The sequence below is a fragment of the Oncorhynchus nerka genome, linkage group LG1 (assembly GCF_034236695.1).
Source record: "Oncorhynchus nerka isolate Pitt River linkage group LG1, Oner_Uvic_2.0, whole genome shotgun sequence".
NCBI classification, from domain to species: Eukaryota; Metazoa; Chordata; class Actinopteri; order Salmoniformes; family Salmonidae; genus Oncorhynchus; species Oncorhynchus nerka.
In genome coordinates, this window is record NC_088396.1 from 11319041 (window position 1) to 11346194 (window position 27154).

At 42.0% G+C, this 27154-nt stretch overlaps 1 protein-coding gene across 3 annotated transcripts in view; it reads right to left on the minus strand.

The window, feature by feature from the left end:
- LOC115139459 (kalirin-like) overlaps positions 1 to 27154 on the minus strand; it is a 275127-nt gene that overhangs the window by 24826 nt on the left and 223147 nt on the right. For all 3 annotated transcript variants that reach the window (XM_029676917.2, XM_065003517.1, XM_029677004.2), the window contains one exon: positions 16550 to 16796. In XM_029676917.2, the coding sequence (XP_029532777.2) occupies positions 16550 to 16796 (247 nt within the window). The remainder of the gene's footprint in view (positions 1 to 16549; positions 16797 to 27154) is intronic.

Consider the following 27154-nt stretch of genomic DNA (forward strand, 5'->3'; position numbering starts at 1 on the left):
GAGCTGTGTGATTGTTATGGAGCATATCTGGGCTATGTGGCTGTTGGGGACACAGAAAGACAGAGCAGTGCTTCAGGGAAGACACAGACTGAGCCCCACACAGCCAGATAGAGCACAGACAGGCCAAGGGTGTTTCAAGATGAACAGGTAGAACTGGTACTAGAGCAGTGAAGAAATAGACCACCAATGGGACATTTTCAAGTTAGACAATATCAACATAAACTCAGCAAAAAACAAAATGTCCTCTCACTGTCAACTGCATTTATTTTCAGCAAACTTAACATGTATAAATATTTGTATGAACATAAGATTCAACAACTGAGACATAACCCGAACAAGTGACTAACAGAAAACCCTGGCTCAATGCAGAGCTGAGAGGCCTACGCTCTGCCAAGGAAGAGGCACATAGGAGTGGCAACATGGACCATTACAGAGTAGTGAAAGAATCTGGATAAGGGGATTAAAGCCGCCAAAGGACCATACAAGGAGAGGCTAGAACAACAACTCTCCACTAACGACTGCTCGTCTGTCTGGTGGAGTCTTCAGAAGATCACAAATTACAAACAAAAGAACACCTATGCATTGGGTGATCCCCTTCTACCTAACCAGCTCAACGAGTTTTACTGCTGCTTCGAAGCACAAAGGACCGTCAGCCATCAAGCCATGGTGTAGGTGTGAGTCGGAGCTGCAGCGCCAGTCAGGCCCTGGTGAGGACATCGTCCGGGATGTCAATCTGCCTCCTGCCCACTCCTCTCCTGATCGTGTTGGGGGCGATGTTGAGGGGGAACTTGTGACTGAGCTGACCGGGTCCTTTCCTGTCCCTGTCCGTACAGGGGAATCGGAGAGACCTGTGAGTGCATCTGCGCTTAGCCTGAAGGCGACTCTACAGCAAAAGGGTCTGGATATGCCCCAGGGGGGCAATGTTTCCCCGACCATTGCTCTTGTGCCCTTGGACTGCACAGGGAGTGGTGGAAAGCTGACCCAAGTCAAGAGTCAGTCTGCTGCTGACAGTTCTACACAAATCCAACTGACCATTGACCATTGCTGACTTTGACTTCTATGTGAGAGACAATTTTCTTTTTTTAAAGGTACCTATGAACTGAAAAGTTGGCGGTGGCGAACTGTGTTCAGACCTACTCATATGCACCTGAGAAATGGCGCAAACTGAGATTTTCACAAATGTATTGAAAATGAAATACAGAAATATCTCATTTACGTAAGTATTCACACACAGTCAATACTTTTTAGAAGGACCTTTAGCAGTGATTACAGCTGTGAGTCTTTCTGGGTAAGTCTCTAAAAGCTTTGCACACCTGTCAAAGTTGTTGTTGATCATTGCTAGACAGCCATTTCAGGTCTTGCCATAAATTATGAAGCGGATTTAAGTCAAAACTGTAACCAGGCCTTGTTTCTTTCAATGTTGTTTCTCAATGTCTGAAAGTCCTTTAGGTGCCTTTTGGCAAACTCCAAGCGGGCTGGCATGTGCCTTTTACTGACAAGTGGCTTCCAGCTGGCCACTACCATAAAGGCCTGATTGGTGGAGTGCTGCTGAGATGGTTGTCCTTCTGGAAGGTTCTCCCATATCCACAGAGGAACTCCGGAGCTCTGTCACAGTGACCATTGGGTTCTTGGTCACCTCAATGACCAAGGCTTGTGTTTTAAGTTATTGTCCTAAAATGTGAATTGTCTCCAAATGTCTGTTGGAAAGCAGACTGAACCAGTGTGCTGAGCTGTATTCAATTGATTTGGATCCTAAAAAACTCCCTAGACCTTGCTGATAAAATATTAAGAGTGGTACACATTGATGTGTTGATTTGCAAACAGGATGCATATTTCGTAATATTTTTTATTCCTTATTTTTACTATCATTTAGGTTAGTATTGGGGAATAACTACTACAATATTGTTTATCCAGTTCTCCTATCACAGCCATTAAACTCTGTAACTGTTTTAAAGTCACCATTGGCAGTTTCCTTCCTCTCTGGCAACTGAGTTAGGAAGGACAGCTGTATCTTTGTAGTGACTGGGTGTATTGATACACCATCCAATGTGTAATTAATAACCATGCTCAAGGGGATATTCAATGTCAGCTTTTTTTTTTTTTAACCCATCTACCAATAGCTGTCCTTCTCTTGGAGGCACTGGAAAATCTTCCTGGTCTTTGACTGAGGGATCTTACAGATAATTGTAGGTGTGGGGTACAGAGATGAGGTAGTCATTCAAAATGTTGCACACAGAGCTAGTCCATGCAACTTACTATGTGACTTGCAAAGCACATTTTTACTCCTGAACTTATTTAAGCTTGCATAACAAAGGGGTTGAATACTTATTTACTCAAGACGTTTTAGCTTTTAATTTAAAATTAATTTGTAAAAAAAAAAATCAAAAAACATAATTCCATTTTGACATGTGGTGTGTAGACAAGTGACACACAATTGCAATTTAATCTCAATTTAAGCAGCGTTCACCACAAACAAATTCCTTGCATCTTTTCACTTTGGCTTTAAGAACCATGATGAGCACAGGCATGTCTGATTAGGCTTCGCTGTACCGCCAACTCTGACTCTAAGTAGCCTTTCATCAGCCTACTACCAAAGGTTGAACATTGGAAGAAAACTGCATGTCTGGTAGCTCGCGATCTGTCAATGAGTATCTCGCAGACTCGCAAGTAGATAGTGAGAAATAATCAGTAGGCCTAATATTAAATGATTAAATCTGTGGGGGAAAAAAATGCTCCCCAAACTGTTTACAGGCATTTAACACCCTTCTGCATTTTTGCTATCTATTTTCCCAACTTCAAATTTAATCACATTGTTAAAATGTTTATATTTAGTTGCAAAAGTAACAGTCCTGGCTGAGCCCCATATGCGAGCGCACCATGGCTGGCTTTGTAGTTACAACTGTGTCCAGTGGTGGGAAAAGTACCCAATTGTCATACTTGAGTAAAAGTAAAGATACTTTAATAGAAAATGACTCAAGTAAAACTGGAAGTCGGCAAGTAAAATACTACTTGAGGGCCTCCCGAGTGGCGCAGTGGTCTAAGGCGCTGTACTGCAGTGCTAGCTGTGCCACTAGATATTCTGGGGGTCCATAAAAAAAAATAAAAAAAAAAAAAATAAAAAAATACTAATAAAATAAATACTACTTCAGTACTACCTCCTAAAATGGAGGCCGCTTATGGTAGAGAAATGTTCATTATATTCTCTGGCAACAGTTCTGGTGGACATTCCTACAGTCAGCAATGCCAATTTGAATGCTCCCTCAAAACTTGAGACATATGTGGCATTGTGTTGTGTGACAAAACTTCACATTTTAGAGTGGCCTTTTATAAAGGTGCACCTGTGTAATGATCATGCTGTTTAATCAGCTTCTTGATATGCCACACCTGTCAGGTGGATGGATAATTTTGGCAAAGGAGAAATGATCACTAACAGGAATGTAAACCAATTTGTGCACAAAATTGGAGAGAAATAAGCTTTTTATGCGTATGGAACATTTCTAGGATCTTATATTTCAGCTCATGAAACATGGGACCAACAATTTACATGTTGAATTTATATTTTTGTTCAGTGTAGTACTTTAAAGTATTTTTTCTTTAGTACCATACATCACTGGCTGTGTCTGAATGCACCAGGATATTTTTGTTTTGATAAAACAGCTCTGCCTGCAGGCCCGGATCCATGATGGGGCAAAAGGGGACATTGCCCCTTCAATTAAAACTTGTGCCACCTCAGTTTTAGTTTTATGTCCCTATATAAAAATAGCCCAAATGTTGCAATGATTGAGTGACAGGTTGTCACGAAATCTGTATCGCGCTGTATCAGCACCACGGACAGAGCATGTTTGTGTGTAGGGGGGCTAATTGAAAGCCACTGGGCGGTTAGTTAGGCTACGACTCCCTTGGGTTTCCATAAAAAGCTGAAAAGAACACTGTTCATCTGTGGTAGGCTACATGAATAATGTGAAACGCCTCAGCTTGTAATAATTGATCTTGATTTATAAGTATGAAGCTGCTTCACTCAACTCTGCCTCACGCCCCACCGCTAGAGTTTAGCTTCTCTGCTAGCCGCAAAAGGCGTTAGCGCTATTAGCCTGTATAGCTCTAACCAGCTAATCTGCCACTGCCACGATGGATATTAAAATCAAAGCAGCGATGCCACTGCCTAGCTCCAGCAAGCTACGCGTGCAGAACATACCCCCCTTTCACAAGCACCGCCAAGATAAATGGCTCAACAGCCCCCTGCACCTCCGACTGTTCCTGACGATCTTAGAACAGAGGAGCCAGCCTAGAATCCTAATTGCAGACAAGGCCTTCACCCAAGGTGGGTATTTTAACTGGAAGCATTGCTATTGATTGGACCAATGGATTCGCTAGGCACGCATCAAGCAAGTAGCATTTGAAATGCACTGCAATGTGGAAAGATAAACAAGTTTGAAGTGCTACGGGAACTGAGGTGTCGATACTTGTTAATAATATAGGCACCTGGCAAGAACTCATTTTCCACTTTGACAAACGTGTTCAGTCAGCACAGATGAATCACGCTACATCCAAGGAAAGCACAACTAATCCAACTGGCATTTCAGGGCGATCTTACAAGAAGGTTTTGGTGAGAATGGAATGATCGATTACTCAGGAAGTTCAACAGAGCATCAAGGAAGCTGCAACTATTCTGAAAAAGGTAAGAAACAATCAAGCTGGTAGGTTTTGATCAGAATCTTGGTGTTATAGCCAGTAGCATCACTTTCAGCAAAAACCTAGGGTTAATGGAATGGCAAAGTTACTTATTTTGCCAGCCTACATTTTCATGACAAATAGGCCTTTCTTTTAATGTGTAGGGCTCTGTCCATTGGGCTGATACAGTGGAGATACAGAGATGTCATGCCAACCTGTCACTTCAAAAGCACTCAATGGTCTCGCAATCTCAGGGTTTGAACTTTACCATAATTGTGGTATAGCGTGATATAAGCGGAATTCAATTGAATTCCAATGCAAGAACCCCACATTTTTTGGCCCCCTCACTGATTTCAACTGTCCTCTTAGTCATTTTATATTGGCGCTGGGTCTAATATCGACCAAACAAGCCATTTCTACCCTCTTTGCATCAAATATGTATGCTGCTGAGACAAGTTGCTAAAAAAATGTAATAATGTTGACAGCATTTCAACCCCCCCAAAAAAAAGCTTTCGCACCCTCACTTTCAGACAAAGTCAGGCACCCATGGACCTTCTATTTTGCTACCCAGTTAATGACCAGTTTCTGAAATGTGGACCATGACTGTGCCCCTACGGCATTTATTTTGCAGCATTGCCTTTTCATAAGGTGACGTGTGTGTGACGAACACACACACAGTCTAATCACTATCTAATCTACCATTATATTTAAAAAGTGTTTCCCTTATGCATTTTGCCATTTCTTTCTAGAAGCATTATACTGCACATGACTATATTATTATTTTGCACCTTTGCAGTAAGCTCCAGTTTATAGTTCATGCCCAGTTCGGTAGGAACATTGTACGTAGGTAGAGGACGTTTTGTATAATCTGTTCCAAACAATGTAGTACATTACCTGTTTCTAGCCTACTCAACAGTGGAAGGTTGTTTCATGTGCACAGAATAATCGTAACAGCAACAAGCTAGAAACGGTTTATTTTATTCTGTTAATGCTTTCCTTTGTTCATACTTCCCGTGTTGTCAGAGCTCCATGTGTCTGTCCCTGTCATTTGGGTTGTGCGTCAGCGGTGCGCACGCATTCGTGCACCGCCATACAGTACGTTACTGGGTTTCTGCCATTTGCCAGTTCCATTCGTGTAACCATTCATGATTCATGTTGTTCAACGTGTGCTTCATTTAAAGTGTACATGGAAGTGGTCAATTCGGTTTTAGACCGAATATATGTCATGTGCTAATTATGAGAAAGCCAGCTACATTTGTATTAGTCAGATTTGTTTGATGTTGACTTGTTTGATGTTGATTGGTATGTTCCAGGAAGTGTACTTTCTTAAACTGTATAAGGGCTCTTTTTTGGAGAGAAATTCAGTTCTGCTTTAGAAATCAAGTGGGGAGGCTGCTTGAGCCAAGCACACTCCCAACCTGTAATAGCTATGGAAGCTACAGGCTAAGCCTGTTTCAGGCTTATTGCAGTTGATTTTGTTTGAGAAGCAAGTCTGTCGTCGATCCGTTTATCTTGTGGATATCTTTGCCGGGCTATCACTACTGAACACTGTAAATAAATATCAACACTTAGGCACCTGAACCCCTCCTCCGGAAATATCTGCCCTGCATCTCTACATTACCCTTTTCACACTGGAGTATTTTCTTCTTGCTGTGCAAATTTCCATATTGTATAGCTGTGACCATACGACAGCTCTTAGTTTTGCATGCTGCCATGGAAAAACAAGGCCAGCTCTTCTCTGAGGAAAGTCTTAGCCAGCAGTATGCAGTGGATAGGCAAATGAGTTGATCCCTGAAACAAACGAGAGTTAATGTGTGTCTTATTGAACAGAACATGGCGAGCAACCGACTACACATACACAGGACGCCTCGCTTCGGTGGCCTTCATTTCATTGACCGTCATTTAACTAACTCACACTTTCTCTAAATAGCTCTAACTAATTCTAACTCTAGCGCTCACCAACTGTCACTAACAACAACAAAAAAATCTGGATGAAATATTAATACATTATTAGGGTTAGGATCATTCTTCCCTGAAACTATGACGAGAATGTCTGAGTTACATGATCATTAATGACATGCACTGGTGAGACGACAACACCACCACCACCACCACCAGCTTATCATTGATCTTGCTTACTTCCTTGAACTTTGTACAGCCATAGATAGCTGTGCAAAAACACACAACCCTACATGAGGTGGGTGATGAGAGATTACTTGTTTTCATCAGAGAATGTTCAAACCCATGGGGAACTGGTATTTCTCTGACAAGATCATGGGCAGAAGGAGCATGTTCTATTGTAAATGTGAGAATATTTCAGAGAAAATTAAAGAGAAAATGTGTGAGTGTGGGAAAAACAACGTAGTGTATCTACGAGGCCACAAGAATGGGAATTTCCTTATTGTGGTGAAAAAGTTCAAACCAGACATACACTACCGTTCAAAAGTTTAGGGTCACTTAGAAATGACCATGTTTTTTTTAAAGAAAAGCACATTTTTTGTCCATTAAAATAACATCAAATTGATCAGAAATACAGTGTAGACATTGTTAATGTTGTAAATGACTATTGTAGCTGGAAACGGCAGATTTATAATGGAATATCTACATAGGCGTACAGAGGTCCATTATCAGCAACCATCACTCCTGTGTTCCAATGGCACGTTGTGTTAGCTAATCCAAGTATATCATTTTAAAAGGCTAATTGATCATTAGAAAACCCTTTTGCAATTATGTTAGCACAGCTGAAAAATGTTGTCCTGATTAAAGAAGCAGTAAAACTGGCCTTCTTTAGACTAGTTGAGTATCTGGAGTGTCAGCATTTATAGGTTCGATTACAGGCTCAAAATGACCAGAAACAAATAATTTTCTTGTGAAACTAGTCAGTCTATTCTTGTTCTGAGAAATTAAGGCTATTCCATGTGAGAAACTGCCAAGGAACTGAAGATCTCGTACAACGCTGTGTAATACTCCCTTCACAGAACAGCGCAAACTCAAAGCTGTAATCGCAGCCAAAGGTGTTTCGACAAAATATTGACTCAGGGGTCTGAATACTTAGTGCATTCTGAATCAATCTACACACAGTACCTCATAATGACAAAGCAAAAAGGGTTCGATTTTTTTGCAAATGTATATTTTAAAAAACAGAAATACCTTATTTACATAAGTATTCAGACCCTTTGCTATGAGACTCCAAATTGAGCTCAGGTGCATCCTCTTCCCATTGATCATCCTTGAGATGTTTCTACAACTTGATTGGTTGATTGGACATGATTTGGAAAGGCACAGACCTGTCTATATAAGGTACCACAGTTGACAGTGCATGTCAGAGCAAAAACAAAGCCATGAGGTCGAAGGAACCGCTGTAGAGCTCCAAGACAAAGATTGTGTCAAGGCACAGATCTGGGGAAGGGTACCAAAATGTCTGCAGTATTGAAGGTCCCCAAAAATACAGTGGCGGTAACCAAGAAGGGAGGTAACCAAGAACCCGATGGTCACTCTGACAGAGCTCCAGCGTTCCTCTGTGGAGATGGGAGAACCTTCCAGAAGGACAACCATCTCTGCAGCACTCCACCAATCAGGCATTTATGGTAGAGTATAGCCAGATGGACTCAGTAAAAGGCACGACAGCCCACATGGAGTTTGCCAAAAGTCCCCTAAAGGATCTCAGACCAGGAGAAACAAGATTCTCTGGTCTAATGAAACCAAGATTGAATGCTTTGGCCTGAATGCCAAGCGTCACGTCTGGAGGAAACTTGGCACCATCCCTATGGTGAAGCATGGTGGTGGCAGCATCATGCCATGGAGATGATTTTCTCCAGAAGGGACTGGGAGACTAGTCAGGATCGAGGGAAAGATGAACAGCGCAAAGTACAGAGAGATCCTTGATTAAAATCTGTTCCAGAGCGCTCAGGACTTCAGACAACGACACTAAGCACACAGCAAAGACAACGCAGGAGTGACTTTGGGACAAGTCTCAATGTCCTTGAGTGGCCCAGCCAGAGCCCGGACTCAAACCCGAACCCGATCGAACATCTCTGGAGAAATCTGAAAATAGCAGTGCAGCGACGCTCCCCATCCAACCTGACAAAGGCTGAGAGGATCTGCAGTGAATAATGGGAGAAACTCCTCAAATACAGGTGTGCCAAGCACGTATCGTCATACCCAAGAGGACTCGAAGCTGACTCGAAGAGGACTCAATTCCTGCCAAAGGTGCTTCAACAAAGTATTGAGTAAAGGGTCTGAATACTTATGTAAATGTGATTTTTTTTTGCAAACATTTCTAAAACCCCGATTTTTCTTTGTCATTATCGGGTATTATGTGTAGATTGAGGAGGGATTTAAAAATATATATATATTTTAGATTAAGGCTGTAAACATAACAAAATGTGGAAAAAGTCAAGGGGTCTGAAAACTTTCCAATGCACTGTATGTAAATGAGATATTTCTGTATTTAATTTTAAATAAATGTGCAACATTTTCTAAAAACATGTTTTCACTTTGGAGTGGATATTGCTTACATCCGCTATGACAGGCTCATTGTCCACCCTCCCTCCCTCCCAGAAGCCTGGAAGGGATGAGAGAACCAAGCCTATGTGTTTGTAGCTTCAACCCTGCAGAGCGCACACACACACCAATTGATTAATGGACTGCTGAATGTATATTGTTTCCTCTTGCTTTGTGTGCTCTTTTCCATATTATGTCTGTCTATATCTGATAAGCTATCCAGGAAAGGGCTGAAAATAGCCCATATTAATATATGCAGCCTTAGAAATAAGGTTCATGAAATCAATAACTTGCTAACATCAGATAAAATTAATATATTAGGAATTTCTGAGACTCACTTTGATGATACAGTAGTAGCAATACAAGGATATAACATCTATAGAAGAGACAGAAAGGGAAAGTCAGTTGTACAAATGCTTATGGGGAGGTGTTGCTGTATATATTCAGAGCCATATCCCTATAATGCCTATAGAAGATCTCATGTGAATTTTTATTGAAGTGTTGTGGTTGCAGGTTCACTTGGCACATCTAAAGCCTTTCTGTTCGGGGTGTTGCTATAGGCCACCAAGTGCTAACAGTTTCTAAATAATGTGTGTGAAATACTTGATAGTGTATGTGATGTAAACGGAGAGGTCTACTTTCTTGGGGACCTGAATATTGACTGGATTTCATCAAGCTGTCCGCTCAAGAGGAAGCTTCTCACTGTAACCAGTGCCTGTAATCAGGTTCAGATTATTAACCTACCAGGGTGTTTACAAACACAACAGGAACAAGATCATCCACATTTATACTAATACTGTAGAACTTTGGATGCAGTGATCACAATATAGTGGCTACATCCAGGAAAGCCAAAGTTCCAAAAGCTGGGCCCAAAATAGTGTATAAGAGATCATACAAAAGATTTTGCTGTGACTCTTATGTGGATGATGTTAAAAATATTTGTTGGTCTGATGTGATTAATGAGGAGCATCCAGATGTAGCACCTGAGGAATTTATGATGGTTGATAAACATGCACCTGTTAAGAAAAGGACTATTAGAACTGTTAAGGCTCCATGGATTGATGAGGATTTTAAAAACTGTATGGTTGAAAGAGATGGGGCAAAAGGAGTGGCTAATATGACTGGCTGACTTACTGCAAATTGAGAAATGATGTGACTAAACTCAACAAAATAGACAAGAAATTGTATTATGAAGCTAAGATCAATGATATAAAGAATGATGGAACATGACGGGCAGGAAAACAAATTCAACTCCCATCTTTCATCGAATCAGATGGCTTATTCGTCACAAAACCATTTGATGTTGCCAATTATTAGAATGATTACTTCATTGGCAAACTTAGGCAGGAAATGCCAACAACAAACAGTGAGCCATCGCATTCATGCATAAAAAAACAAATAATGAAATAAAAGCATTTGCAAGTTTGAATTTTGTAAAGTTAGTGTGGAATAAATATTGTTATCCATCAATCAATAATGACAAACCTCCTGGCATTGACAACAGATGGAAAGCTACTGAGCATGGTAACCGGCTCTAAAGCAACTCCTATCTGTCATGTCTTTAATCTGAGCCTAGAGAAAAGTCTTTGTCCTCAGGCCTGGAGGGAAGCCAAAATCATTCCACTACCAAAGAGTGGTGAAGCAGCCTTTACTGATTCTAACAGCAGACCTATCAGTTTGCTGCCAGCTCTTAGCAAAGTGTTGGGGGAAAAAAATGGTGTTTGACCAAATACAATGCTATTTCTCTGTGAACAAATTAACAGACTTTCAGCATGCTCATAGAGAAGATAATTCAACATGTACTGCACTGACACAAATGACTGATGATTGGTTGAAATAAATTGATAATAAGAAGATTGTGGGAGCTGTACAGTTAGATTTCAGTGCAGCCTTTGATACTATTGACCATAACCTGTTGTTGAAAAAATATACAATTGAAGTTGGAAGTTTACATACACATAGGTTGGAGTCATTAAAACTCGTTTTTCAACCACTCCACAAATGTCTTGTTAACAAACTATAGCTTTGGCAAGTCGGTTAGGACATCTACTTTGTGCACGACACAAGTATTTTTTCCAACAATTGTTTACAGACAGATTATTTCACTTATAATTCACTGTATCACAATTCCAGTTGATCAAAAGTTAACATACACTAAGTTCACTGTGCCTTTAAACAGCTTGGAAAATTCCAGAAAATGATGTCATGGCTTTAGAAGCTTCTGATAGGCTAATTGACATCATTTGAGTCAATTGGAGGTGTACCTTTGGATGTATTTCAAGGCCTAGCTTCAAAGTCAGTGCCTCTTTGCTTGACATCATGGGAAAATCAAATCAGCCAAGACCTCAGAAAAAAATTGTGGACCTCCACAGGTCTGGTTCATCCTTGGGAACAATTTCCAAACGCCTAAAAGGTACCACGTCCATCTGTACAAACAATAGTACGCAAGTATAAACACCATGGGACCACGCAGCCATCATACCGCTCAGGAAGGAGACGCGTTCTGTCTCCTAGAGATGAACGTACTTTGGTGCAAAAAGTGACCTTGTGAAGATGCTGCAGGAAACAGGTACAAAAGTATCTATATCCACAGTAAAACGAGTCCTATATTGACATAACCTGAAAGGCCCCTTAACAATGAAGAAGCCACTGCTCCAAAACCGCCATGAAAAAGCCAGACTATGGTTTGCAACTGCACATGGGGACAAAGATCGTACTTTTCGGAGCTCTGTCAGGAGGAATGGGCCAAAATTCACCCAACTTATTGTGGGAAGCTTGTGGAAGGCTACCCTGAAACGTTTGACCCCAGTTAAACAATTTAAAGGCAATGCTACCAAATACAAATTGAGTGTATGTAAACTTCTGACCCACTGGGAATGTGATGAAATAAATAAAAGCAGACATAAATCATTCTCGCTACTATTATTCTGACATTTCACATTCTTAAAATAAAGTGGTGATCATAACTGACCTAAGACAGAAACTTTTTACTTGGATAAAATGGCAGGAATTGTGAAAAACTGAGTTTAAATGTATTTGTCTAAGGTATATGTAAACCTCCGACTTCAACTGTATGTGTTATGGTTTTTCAACCTCTAATAGAACTCAACGTTTTTTTTTAATGGAAGCTTCACTATTGTCAAACATGTAAAGTGTGGTGTACCGCAGGGCAGCTCTCTAGGCCCTCTACTCTTTTCTATTTTTATCAATGACCTGCAACTGGCATTAAACAAAGCATGTGTGTCCATGTATGCTGATGAATCAACCATATACGCATCAGCAACCACAGCTATGAAGTCACCGAATCCCTTAACAAAGAGTTGCAGTCTGTTTTGGAATGGGTGGCCAGTAGTAATCTGGTCCTGAACATCTCTAAAACTAAAAGCATTGTATTTGGTACATATCCATCCCTAAGTTCTAGACCTCAGCTGAATATGGTAATGAATGGTGTGGCTGTTGAACAAGTTGAGGAGACTAAATTACTTGGTGTTACCTTAGATTGTAAACTGTCATGGTCAATACATATAGATGCAATGGTTGTAAAGATGGGAAGCAGTATATAATAAAGAGATGCTCTGCTTTTTTGACACCACACTTCAAAAAGCAAGCCCTACAGGCTCTAGTTTTGTCTTATCTTGATTATTGTCCAGTCGTGTGGTCAAGTGCTGCAAGGAAAGACCTAGTTATAACCTGTTGAATCTAGGGGGCACTATTTTCATTTTTGGAAAAATAACGTTCCCAAAGTAAATGGGTTATTTTCTCGGGACAAGATGCTAGAACATGCATATAATTGACAGCTTAGGATAGAAAACACTCTAAAGTTTCCAAAACTGTAAAAATATTGTCTGTGAGTATAACAGAACTGATATTGCAGGCGAAAGCCTCAGAAAAATCCAATCAGGAAGGGACTCTTATTTAGAAAGCTCTGAGTTCCTATGCGTCCCTATTGAGCAGTTAATGAGATATCAATCAGATTCCTTTTTCTATGGCTTCCCTAATGTGTCTAGTGTCACAATACATAGTTTCAGGCTTTTATTTTGAAAAATGAGCCTGAACGTCAACATTGCGTCAGTGGTCAGCTGGAGGCTCTCAAGAGTGTTTTGTGCGTAAAAGACAAATGCAGCCATTGTTTCTCTCTTTCCTACTAAGAAGCCACCTGTCCCGGTTGATATATTCTCCACTGGCTTCCAGTTGAAGCTCGCATCCGCTACAAGACCATGGTGCTTGCCTACGGAGCTGTGAGGGGAACGGCACCTCAGTACCTCCAGGCTCTGATCAGGCCCTACACCCAAACAAGGGCACTGCGTTCATCCACCTCTGGCCTGCTCGCCTCCCTACCACTGAGGAAGTACAGTTCCCGCGCAGCCCAGTCAAAACTGTTCGCTGCTCTGGCCCCCCAATGGTGGAACAAACTCCCTCACGACGCCAGGACAGCGGAGTCAATCACCACCTTCCGGAGACACCTGAAACCCCACCTCTTTCAGGAATACCTAGGATAGGATAAAGTAATCCTTCTCACCCCCTTAAAAGATTTAGATGCACTATTGTAAAGTGGCTGTTCCACTGGATGTCTTAAGGTGAACGCACCAATTTGTAAGTCGCTCTGGATAAGAGCGTCTGCTAAATGACTTAAATGTAAATGTATATATTATCGAATAGATATTTGAAAAACACCTTGAGGATTGATTATAAACAACGTTTGCCATGTTTCTGTCGATATTATGGAGCAAATTTTGAATATTTTTCGGGGTTGTCGTGACCGCAATTTCCCGTCGAATTCTCAGCCAAACGTGAAGAACTAACTGAGTTATTTCGGGCTACAAAAATAACATTTGCTATCTAACTGGGAGTCTCGTGAGTGAAAACATTCAAAGCCCATCAAAGGTAAACGATTTAATTGGATTGCTTTTCTGATTTTGTGACCAGGTTGCCTGCTGCTAGCTAGGCATAATGCTATACTAGGCTATCGATAAACTTACACAAATGCTTGTCTTGCTTTGGCTGTAAAGCATAATTTCAAAATCTGAGATGACAGGGTGATTAACAAAAGGCTAAACTGTGTTTCAATATATTTCACTTGTGATTTCATGAATATGAATATTTTCGAGTAATATTTATGTCCGTTGCATTATGCTAATTAGTGTCAGTTGATGACAATTCTCCCGGATCCGGGATGGGTAGATCCAAGAGGTTTTAAGCTGCAGTTGGCTGAGAACAGAGTGGCATGTCTTGCTTTTCATTGTAATCAGAGGGCTGATATAAATACTATGCATGCCAGTCTCTCTTGGCTAAGAGTTGAGGAGAAACTGACTGCATCAATTATTTTAATAAGAAACATTAATGTGTTGAAAGTCCCAAATTGCTTGCATAGTCAACTTACACACAGCACTGACACACACACGTACCCCACCAGACATGCCAACAGGGGTCTTATCACAGTCCCCAAATCCAGAACAATTTCAAGAAAACGTACAGTATTATATAAAGCCATTATTGCACGGAACTCCGTTCCATCTCATATTGCTCGAATGAACAGCAAACCTGGTTTCAAGAAACAGATGAAGCAACACCTCACGGCACAACGCCTCTCCACTATTTGACCTAGATAGCGTGTGTGTATGCATTGATATGTAGGCTACGTGTGCCTTTAAAAAATATATGTAGTTCTGTCCTAGAGCTGTTCTTGTCTATTAATGTTTTGTATTATGTCATGTTTCATGTCAACCCCAGGAAGAGTAGCTGCTGCTTTTGCAACAGCTAATGGGGATCCTAATAAAATATCAAATTACCAAAATGATGGGGTATTGTGTGCAGATGGGTTTGAAAATAAATATGTTTAATCCATTTTGAATTAAGGCTGTAACGCAACAAAATGTGGAAAATGTCAAGGGGTGTGAATACTTTTGGAAGGCACTGTACATGCAAAATGACTAACTTGGATGTAATGGATATGAAGAACCTAACAATGCTCAGCAAACTTTATTAGCTTAAGCCTAGTGGTATCACTGTGCTACTCAATCAACCAACACTACCATAAACTATATTCCAAAAATAATCGCTTTTCACAGAAGCACAGGAAGCAAGGGTGTCCACAGCATCTCAGAATAGGAACAAGGGATGTTTTAAGTCCAAATCAGCAAAACAAAGGACATTCGGGACAGGAGACAAATTAATGTCCTATGGACAATAACAAGAGGTTCGTCAAATACTCACTGAGGCGGCTAACAATAGCCAGTCATTTCACAACATGGACTCCTAGAAAGCACACCGGCTCTGTTACAAATGTTTAAAAAAGCAGACTCAATCGGCATTAGAACTTCTAGATCTTTAACTCTGCATTGTTGGAAAAGGACCCGCAGCATTTCACTGACACCTGTTGTTTACGAAGCATGTGACAAGTAGAATTTTATTTTATAACTAGAAGAAATCCCTACGGCAACCACTGTGCTCCTTTGTTAAGTTGCTATGGATGGGCTGTGTTCGAAAGAGCATAATGGTGCTCATTGTTGGGCTAAATGTGACACATAGTGACCCCTAAGTTCAACTCTATAAACTCCTGTGGTACGCTCTCTCTCTGTTTGACACAAAAGTTTCATTCGGACATTGGATACCTCTACGTAAATTAAAGTTACAGGACAAGTGTCAAAACGAACCCCCTTTCAACGCTACATCAAAATCTAATTACAATTCCATATACACAACATTAGACCACGCTAGAGAGAGCCTCCATGAAAGTCGTAACGGAACCTCTTTACGTTTGTCCTGGAAAGCAGGGAGGCATTAGCTACTATCACAGTGTGAGCAGCATGTTGAAGTGAAAACCGTTTGAGAGAATTGCCATCATTATACCCAAAACCTTTCTGAGTGACGTAAGTGGAGACGGATATTGTACAGAGGTAAAATGTCAAGGGTTTCTTCAGAGGCAAAATGTTCCCCTAGCTGTCAAATGGCCAACCTGCCTCGAATCCTAGTGACAACCAACACCTCCCTCTACAGGTAGGACTAAGACATGTAGAGTTGTCTGGGAACAAAATGCTTCCAAGTTCTGAAAAATCCAGCAGTGCCCGTAGCAGGTGAAACAATGGTAAACATTTGCTGCGGGTTTATTCATATCAAATCTTTCCACAGCTCTGACATTGAATGAGAGATACAAAGAAGTGACATTACCATGCTGCCAAACAAAAACAACAGAGGACCAAGACAATTGTAAGATTTCGTTCTATTGAACAAGCCATCACATTAAATGCATTGTACTTTTACAAACAGTCCATTGGTCCTTCTTGTTTTTGTTGACCAAATGTCACCTTCATTCTATAAAGATCTACTGGTAAATCTGTCCTTCTTTATTCAACTGTAAAATGGTTGATGCCCTTACCTTTCCCTGTGGGGAAGAAGCACTCCATCTCCACGCTGCTGCGGGAGTGGGAGATACAGAGGGCCGAGCTGGGCACCAGGCCCTCCTGAGGGGGGCTACGGTCGGTGGTCCGCACCAGACACCAGCCGGGGCGGTCACTGGGCCTCTCCAGCAACTCTACCGTCTGACCCGTCTGAAGGCTGAGCTCACTGGAACAACCTGCTGTGAAGTCCTGCAGCACCACCGTCAACTCACAGCCCCCGGAGAGCTGAGAGAGACAGAGACAGAGACAGAGACAGAGACAGAGACAGAGAGAGAGAGAGAGAGAGAGAGAGAGAGAGAGAGAGAGAGAGAGAGAGAGAGAGACAGAGACAGAGACAGAGACAGAGACAGAGACAGAGACAGAGACAGAGACAGAGACAGAGACAGAGAGAGAGAGAGAGAGCGACAGAGACAGAGACAGAGACAGAGAGAGAGAGAGAGAGAGACAGAGAGAGAGAGAGAGAGAGAGAGAGAGAGAGAGAGAGAGAGAGAGAGAGAGAGAGAGAGAGAGAGAGCGACAGAGACAGAGACAGAGACAGAGACAGAGAGAGAGAGAGAGAGAGAGAGAGCGAGAGAGTGAGTTATATAGTCTTTAAAACAAGGCGGGTCTTTCGCACAAATAATACTATTATCATGGCTCATTGTTTTTATGCATATGCTCATAGCACTCCATTAAACTAATATCTGAATGCCGTCATAACCACAACAGGGCTTTTAATTGTCTTATTTAACTAGGCAAGTCAGTTAAGAACAAATTATTTTTTACAATGACGGCCTAAAGGGGAACAGTGGGTTAAGTGCCTTGTTCAGGGGCAGAATGACAGATTTTCCTTTGTCACCTTGTCAGCTCGGGGATTCGATCCAGCAACATTTCGGTTACTGGCCCAACATTAACCACTAGGCTACCTGCTTGACCTACACTGGGACCTGAGCTGTGAGCTTTGCAGGGAATAGGGTGTCGTGTGGGACAGCTTATGATAATTATTACAGATAATTATGACTGAATCGTGAACAATGATGAGTGAGGAAGTTAGATGCACAAAGATAATTTAATCCTCTAACTTTCTAACTCATCATTATTCACAATTCATTAATGATTATCCGTAATCATGATAGCGTCCACTATAATGTAGTGTTCAGAAACATATTCCATTCTTCTTTACAATAAAAGTGACTCCAAAATGATACGCTACATTATTTACCATTCATTTATACAACATAGCAGAAACACAACCAAAACACATTGAAAATGCATCCAACAAATTTGTAGAGTCACAAGCTTGATGTAGTCATTTAATATTAGGAATATGGGACCAAATACTAAACCTTTGACAATATACACTGTAAGTGAACTTGTCCAAATACTTATACCTTCAAGTGGGGGGACTAGATACATAAAGTGATTTCATTTCTACGATAAAACGGCAAAACAGATATGTACAATAATAAGGTCAAATAAAAGGTGACATTCTGTACTGTCACCTCATAAAACATTTGACCTCAAATCCAAAATGCTGGAGTAACACGCCAAATTAAATATTTGAGCTTCTCTGTCCAAATAAATATGTAGGAGAGTGTATCAGTTCAACACAGTTGACCTCGTCATGAACTCATTATCAGTATCAGAGATCAGCTGCATTTCTAGAAAGAGAAGCCATGCCGCCATATTAATAGCAGGTTAGCCGTGTGTGTCACAAATCTTGTTCTGGAGGCAGCAGAGTGATCACTAGCTGGCACAGCCACAAAGTCTTAAAATCAGACTTTAAATCTAACCCTAATGCCTAAACCTAACCTTAAATGTTTACAATATAGTACATTTTTGACTTGATGTGCAGCTGGGACATCTACTGGAAATCGCTCAGTTCAGCCTTCAAGGCAAGATTCAACCTGCTCATATTTACACCCACTAAATGACTCAACTGGATGGTATTATATGACTATGTTAGTGAAGTGTGGTAATAAACGGACGCATACAGACTATATCTCATAGTCGTCTGGTGATTATGGCTGAGTCTCAAAAATAGCAACCCCGTTTGACCAGGGCCCATAAGAGGTCTGGGTCAAAAGTAGTGCACTATATAGGGTGCCATTTGGTACGCATGCCTATGGGAACTCTACACGAGGGAGCGGTTGTGGCACTATACCGGTTTGATCGATGAGAGTCATACATTTATTTATTTTTTATTTTACCTTTATTTTACTAGGCAAGTCAGTTAAGAAATTCTTATTTTCAATGACGGCCTAGGAACAGTGGGTTAACTGCCTGCTTGTCAGCTCGGGGATTTGAACTTGCAACCTTTCGGTTACTAGTCCAACGCTCTAACCACTAGGCTACCCTGCCGCTCCCAGTTATGAGGAAATCCCCAGTCCTCTATGATTATTCATGTTCTCCTGCTGAGGAAGATTATCTCTGGTTTCACAATCATCATCAAGCTAGGAGCCAATTGGAAGTCAGTAAATCTCCCACCTTGCACCTTGGGAAATGAAAATAGGATAGGATCAATCCTCAGGCTGTCACTTACAGTCGACTCAACACTTCCTCATCTGCTCAGACGCTCTACTCTGGTCCCATATCCATAGCACACAAATGACTACATCAAACGTGTGACTCGACAAACTTGTTGGACGCATATTCTGTTCGTTTTGGTTGCGTTTCAGATCATTTTGTACCCAAAAGAAATGAATGGAAAATAGTGTTATTTTGAAGTCACTTTTAAATGCAAATAAGAATAGATTCTAGACTCTTCTACATTATTACGGATAATCCTGAATGAATCGTGAATAATGATGAATGAGGAAGATCGACGGACCAAATACTAAACTTTTTACTACTTTAATACCCAAGTGAATTTGTCCCAATACTTTTGGTCCCCTAAAATGAGGGGGACCATTCACCTGATATGGATGAAAATGCCTTCAAACTACAGCTGACAGTCTGCACTCGTATCATTTCAAATACGTGCTGTTCAAATAAGTGCTGGAGTACAGAGCCAAAACAACAATAAATGTGTAATTGTCCCAATACTTTCGTAACTCACTGTATATCAAGACAGACCACCCACATCTTTCTGGAAGCATCATCAGGCTATGCATCACTCGCTACATTGTCCCCCCCATTTCCAAATTCCCATTTCTGACCACTGAGGATCACTGAGCCAAAACATGTGCTTCATTAAAGAGCTCACTATTATTAGAATTGTCACTGTAAGCCCCAGTTAAGTTACATGGACATGGCAAACAAGACTGTTTGAGGGCAAAACGCTTAGTCTATTACATTGTCTATAACAACAACAACAAAAAAACACATTGCCATGCTCAATGGAAATTCTTCATTGAAATAGGGTTTTAGTCTGGGAAGAGGCTTATTTTGTGTCCGGGAAACCGGGCCCGCAGAGTTCAGTGGTATATCTGCCTGACTGCAGAATCTAATACACACCTCTCAACTCAATAGGCTGACTAATATGCCCACAGCATTGATAAGAGGCATGAGTCATGTCCGAACGCTACCATCATCAACAGTTCACACCCAGTGCATAATAGGACAGAGTTCACAGAGTCAACAGAAAGCTCTGGGTCAAAGTTGACCATAGGTAGAGATCTAGGATCTGTTTCTAACCTTAACCATGGGTTGGGAAATGCAAAACTGACCCAGGATCAACATCTAAGGGCAACTCTACCCTACTCGCCAGGGGTGGAAGTAGATTTGATTTCTTACCGCTACGGGACCTACTACATTTTTTTATGGGTCTCATATATATAAATATAGAATCCCTATTAATTTAATATGATCTCTGTCGGCCCAGTAAAGGTTTGCCATGGAACTTTCATCATGTATTACATTTTAACATGGCATAAACACAACCAGTCTTGATGTTTTCATCCGATTGTCAAACAATCACTTCAAAAAGCGCTCCTGTTGGCTACCCGCGCATGTTCGTCCACTCACAAAATAATTACAGCATCCAAACAGTGCACTGTGCACCCGCAATTTGATGAATGGAAAGAGACATCGGTTACCTGAACTCGTAAAGACATTTCGACGATTCTCATATAGGCCCACTACACTTGTAGTCCACTGCTGTAAGCGCACATCTGGTTCTCGGGCCACTTATATCCGACTTGGCAAAATGTTTGTGTTATTGTCGAACCACAATGCAATTTGGAGTGCCAAGTCAATTCGGTCATTTTCATGCAGCTGACCTTCAGCAGGCTAATGTTAAACTATGGTGCAATTGCCTATAGTTCTCTTTGCATTTTGTTTTAATTACTGTGATAGGCTCACGTTTTACCGGGACGCTGTACCGGACCCGGCTTACTTTACCCCTGCCCCATTGGCCCTGAGAGCAGAGGTAACTCTGCAACGTACATGGTTGGCCATCTGGTCAGAGGTAACTCTGAGGTAACTCCTGGATGGCTATCTAGTAAGGGGTAACTCTGCGAGCTGCATGATTGGCCATCTGGTCCCAGCTGTAAAATTCATGAGTGCAAGTGGGGCTCAGACAGCCTGGGCCTCTCCTCTTCCTGTCTATGGATGTCATGTATGTTGACTCTCAACAGGCAGGCAGGCCATAGGCCACAGCACCACCTCAGTGTCTGTCCTTACAGGATCCAGCCTGAAGTTTCCCCTGGGTACAGATCTAGGATCAGCGTCCTCTTCCCCCAATCCTAACCTTAACCATTAGTGGGGGAAATACAAACTGACCCAAGATCAGTGTTTCACAACATGTGAATAATGCGATAATAATAAGATTCCCTCAACATATTTTATAGGAGACAGCTAGCTGCAGGATCTGTATTTCACCCTCTCTCCTAAATCAAACAACAACCTCCCTGTGTTCCAAAGCCAACGGAACATCAGTGAACTGACCTCTCATTAAGTGGTGTCTTACATTGAAACTGTCCCCAAAGGAGTTAATTTTACAAAAACAAACAGCCTGCAGAAGAATCCCTTGTTACTATAGTGATAAATACTTGTTCGTTAATACATCCCATGGTTTTATACTGGTGAGCAGCACAACAGACCTCCACATGATTAATTCTGTCCAATTAGTAGAATAACAACTGCCAGTAACTCAGCCTAATTATCGTGGTGACCATAATAAAATATGTTTGGAGCTGGACAGTTAAGGGGGATTCACAGTATGCATACATAGAAGGACACAAGGCCAGATTCATGTGAAATACATTGAGGGAGACTGTTTCATGGCCATTGTAAAAGAGACTAAATAAAAACAAACATTTCATGATGGCATGCAACAGTTCCTATTTTAACCTCTCCAGCAAAGCCACCTGGAAAAATAGCGATGTGTTATGAGCGAGGGATAAGACACTGTGGTAGAACCGTGTGGGTGTCAGTGACGAATCTTCCAAAACAATAAGGGTGTGCCCTCTGTTTTCAAGAGTCACAAAAAACAAGGGCTGAGTCCCACATGGCACCATATTCCCTATTTCATGCATTACTTTTTACCAGGGCCCATACAGCTCTGTTCAAAAGTAGTGCACTACATAGGGAATTAGGGTGCCATTTGAGACGGGCCCAAGGAGTAGGGGTTAAAGCATTATATTTAAACTCCACTTCATTTTTATGGCAAATAAAACCAACTTTTGTTTGAGACATTAACCCATTTGGAAAAGCCCAAAACATTGAGACCCAAGTCAAAAGCATAAATACAGGACTCTTCAAATGTTTGCTCAACCTCCATAAATAACACACTGAGGACAACATTTGGCTCAGTGTGTTGAGATGCAGAGTGAGACAGTGAGTGAGTCAGTGAGTGAGACAGTGAGTGAGTGAGACAGTGAGTGAGACAGTGAGTGAGACAGTGAGACAGTGAGTGAGTGAGTGAGACAGTGAGTGAGTGAGTGAGACAGTGAGTGAGTGAGTGAGTGAGTGAGTGAGTGAGTGAGACAGTGAGTGAGTGAGTGAGACAGTGAGTGAGTGAGACAGTGAGTGAGACAGTGAGTGAGTCAGTGAGTGAGACAGTGAGTGAGACAGTGAGTGAGACAGTGAGTGAGACAGTGAGTGAGACAGTGAGTGAGACAGTGAGTGAGTCAGTGAGTGAGACAGTGAGTGAGACAGTGAGTGAGACAGTGAGTGAGACAGTGAGACAGTGAGTGAGTGAGACAGTGAGTGAGTGAGTGAGACAGTGAGTGAGTGAGTGAGTGAGTGAGTGAGTGAGTGAGTGAGTGAGACAGTGAGTGAGTGAGACAGTGAGTGAGTGAGAGACAGTGAGTGAGTGAGACAGTGAGTGAGACAGTGAGTGAGTCAGTGAGTGAGACAGTGAGTGAGACAGTGAGTGAGACAGTGAGTGAGTGAGTGAGTGAGTGAGTGAGTGAGTGAGTGAGTGAGTGAGTGAGTGAGTGAGTGAGTGAGACAGTGAGTGAGTGAGACAGTGAGTGTGAGTGAGTGAGTGAGTGAGTGAGTGAGTGAGTGAGACAGTGAGACAGTGAGACAGTGAGTGAGTGAGACAGTGAGTGAGTGAGTGAGACAGTGAGTGAGTGAGACAGTGAGTGAGTGAGTGAGACAGTGAGTGAGTGAGACAGTGAGTGAGTGAGTGAGACAGTGAGTGAGTGAGACAGTGAGTGAGACAGTGAGTGAGTGAGTGAGACAGTGAGTGAGTGAGGGTGAGAGAGAGAACCCAGTCTGGGTCAAAATAGCGTGGATGTCAGAGCCGTGCCGACTAAGGGGAACAGGAAATTGTAAAGTGTCTGAGTTTCCAGGGCTGTGGCGGAACCGATCCAAGACTAACGTTTCGGCCTTAATATTAAAAGGAGCTGCCATTTTTTGAACTATGTCACCTAGTCATAGGAGTTTGGGTGAAGACAGAGGAGAAACAGATAAATAATTATAACCCACCAAATGATCACAGCAATGCGAGTGACGTCCATGTTTCATTTGTTAATTAGCTGAATGAATGATAAACACTCAGCAAATCAAACTGTGATAATCAACTACTGTGCCAGTGACTATTCTGCAATATTGTTCAAAGGGAGGTCATTGCAAGCCAAGCAACTTCTCTATAGTAATGATAATAATCAGTGTGAACATTAACAATAAATAATCATAAGAGCAATGCTCAACATCTCCATGTTCCATGTGCAACGTTTTGACAATGAGTTCTAAAAGTTAAGTAAATCAAGGTCTTCTGAATGCAAATAGCACCCTATCTCCTAAGGGAACTGGTTAAAAGTAGTGCACTGAATAGGGTGTAATTTGGGACGTGGATGGAGGCTTTACGGTACAATGGAGCTGACATGGCATGAGCCCTCTGTCCCCCAGCACAGCTTTGTCCATGAAATGTCAGCAGCTGTTGGGTCTAAGCTGCAGCAAGCAGCAGATGTGGCCGGTGTCGTCTCATCTCGGTATTGTCCCAAATGGCACCCTATTCCCTATATAGTGCACTACTTTTGACCAGAGCCCCTCTGTGTAGGGAATGGGATGCCATTTGGGACGCAGCCCTCATCTCCCCTCGACACCATCTGCACGGTATCAGGTCTCAGGTCACCTCCACCAGGGGGAGACGGGGCCCGTTGCTAAGAGATCTCCAGGCCAGCCAGAGATGCGGTCGAGCCTCTCTCAAGGTACACACGTCAAATAATGCTCACTCGGGGTCGTATTCATTAGGACACACCACCACAAAAACATTTTGCAACGGAAGAGTTTCGTGTTGGACAAGTTCAGCTAGTCCTTCCCTATTCCATTTTCTTCCATTTGTTGCCTCACGAATACATCCCTGGTTAGGATGGCCACCGGCCACAGTCTTGGTGATGGAGATTGCTTTTCCTCGTGGGTGTTTTGATTCATTTTTATTATGATTCAGAAGCAAGGCTGGGAGTCCATGAAGAACAAATGTAACACATAAGCCTACAAATTATGTACAATTGACAGACTAAATATATTCAAACTTAACTGAATTGGAACTTCAGACAATTAGAGTAGAAAGAATATACATGGGGGGTAAATGCGATACTCAGCACTGCTGGAGTGGTCAAGGCTTTTTTAGTAGCGTTGAGTAGGGATGTGACGGTCATGGAATTGTCTCCATAATAACTGTTAGAACAGAAAAAGAAAAAAAAATCTCCTCTCCTCACTGTATGTGCTGCCGTAGAAATAGAATAGAATAGAACGGGCGTCCGCATTTAAGTCAATGACGGTATAGTGGGTGGACTGGCGGCCATTGCGAATGAACCCATAGGATCAAAGCAGAAAGTAAAGTATGTGGTGTGATTTGTTGATTCAACAAGAGATACTTTTGAGGAGATGGGGAAACTCCATTAGAATTGTCACGACTTCCGTTCCTCTCCCTGTTCGGGCGGTGCGCGGCGGTCAGCGTCGCCGGCCTACTAGCCATCACCGATCCATGTTTACTTTTCCGTTTGTTTTGTCTTTGGTTCATTCACACCGGGTTTTCCTTCGCTTTCATTTCTGTGTGTATATTTACCCCTGTTTCCCCGCTTAGGTTTGTCCGGGATTATTTTCTTGTTGCTTGTGGAGGCTTTTCTCAGTGTATTTCGTGTGTGGTTATTTTAGTAAGGTGCGTTGTGTTTTTATACTGTCAGTTACCATTGCCTTGGACGTTGCTTTTGGGTATTGTACTGTACCGTGTTTTTGGACATGCCCTGATTAAAATATATACGCTACACTTACATCTCTGCTCTCCTGGTTTGACTCCTCACCTACCTTCAGTGCGTAAAACGCAACAGGAATCTTATTAATGCCCATTGTGTTCGTTGCCCATGAGTAATCAATGGGCCGCCTAGTGCATTCTGGGAAGTTATACTGTCAAATCACCCAGTTTACTATTCCCAAGTACTCCCACAAAATATTGACATTTGTGATTGTTATTTTCAAGGCATGAAATGATTATTATTTTAAAATACAATCTCTTTTGGAGCTTAGTTGTTCTGGTCCCCCGGTATGCGGAGCGGCTTCCCGAGTGGCGCAGCAGTCTAAGGCACTGCATCGCATTGCTAGTGGCGTCACTACAGATCCTGGTTCGATCCCAGGCTGTGTCACAGCCGGCAGCATCCGGGAGACCCATGAGGGGGCGCACAATTGGCCCAGCGTCGTTCGAGTTAGGGAAGGGTTTGGCCGGCCGGGATGTCCTTGTCCCATCGTGCTCTAGCGACTCCTGTGGTGGGCTGGGCGCATGCACGCTGACATGGTCGCCAGTTGTATGGTGTTTCCTCTGACACATTGGTGCAGCTGGCTTCGGGTTAGCGAGCAGTGTGTCAAGAAGCAATGCGGCTTGGCAGGGTCGTGTTTTTCAGACGACGCATGGCTCTCGACCTTCGCCTCTCACGAAAACGGGGTAAAAAAATACAATAAATAAATCAATCAAACAATGGCCTGCGGCTGAATCTAGATACCTATCCCTGGTTTACAGTACATTTTTGCTCAGTAAACGTGGGGGGCCAAATAAAATCACTCGCGGGCCATAGTATGACCTAATTTTGAATGCCAGACGAGCATTCATTGTGTTTCAGTCATAAAGACATACCCGTCTGCTGCATACTCATCTCAACACAGCCTCCATCCTCATTCTCTTAGACTATATGAACACAGACCTGGGTTAAAATGCTATTTGAAATCTGGAGAGTTTGCTTTAGCCTGCCTGGAATGCCAGGTGTGCAGGATTTACACTAGGAACTTTTCAATCGGTTCCATTGCAACAGGCAAGCTTAATCAAGCACAGATACAGGATTTGAAATGATTTTCTAAAGTATTTGAACCCAGGTCTGCGCATACATTCAGTAAAACAGTAGACAAGACAAGCCACTATAGGGTTAATCTACTGCAACCATGTCTTTAGCCAGAGCCAAACATATCCTATAATTCAACATTTTGATCAGTTTCTAGAATTAAACTTTTCCTGACCAAGATGGATGTTTTTTTTTGTCATGTTGCTAGGCTGCCAATATCCATAATTCTATGTTCAGAACTGCACAGTGAGTCAGTAAGTACTGTCTCATTGAGGCAGTTTTAATAGCCTGCTTCCTTTGTCGACTGGCCCAGCCAGCCCTCACAGTTTAACCATTAATCTGCTCTACTGCTGGGACATGAGGGAGGGAACTCCCTTTCAACACAGCAATGTGCTTCTTCTCAGTGCTCCGGCATAACATTACAACCATCTGATGTTAGCCACATTAACACATTTCATGTGACTCCAATATGATTCCCATGAATGATATGCCTATGTGGTGAGATATACATTTTCTCTATTATGGTGAATATGTGGAGAAGCTATACATACCTGTAATGTACAGTTTGGACTCGTGTGATTCAGACAGTAGAATTACAATCTTAAAGATCCTGATCAGGCTAAACATTAAATCAATAGATTCAACTAATTCATTTGGTATGATTTAAAATTGCACAGCAGACAAGTGCCTGACAACATCTGGCAGGACTCGTAGCCTAGACAAAACGACCCGTAGCCTAGACAAAACCTTCTCTAAACGTCACAGGTCTTTAAAAGATCCAAGGTACTTCGGTAGAGAAGCTAGGGTCTATTACTTACGCGACTGCTCTCCTTGAAAAGTTTAAAGCTCATCCACTTTGGCATGGTGTCTCTTGCTCTGCTT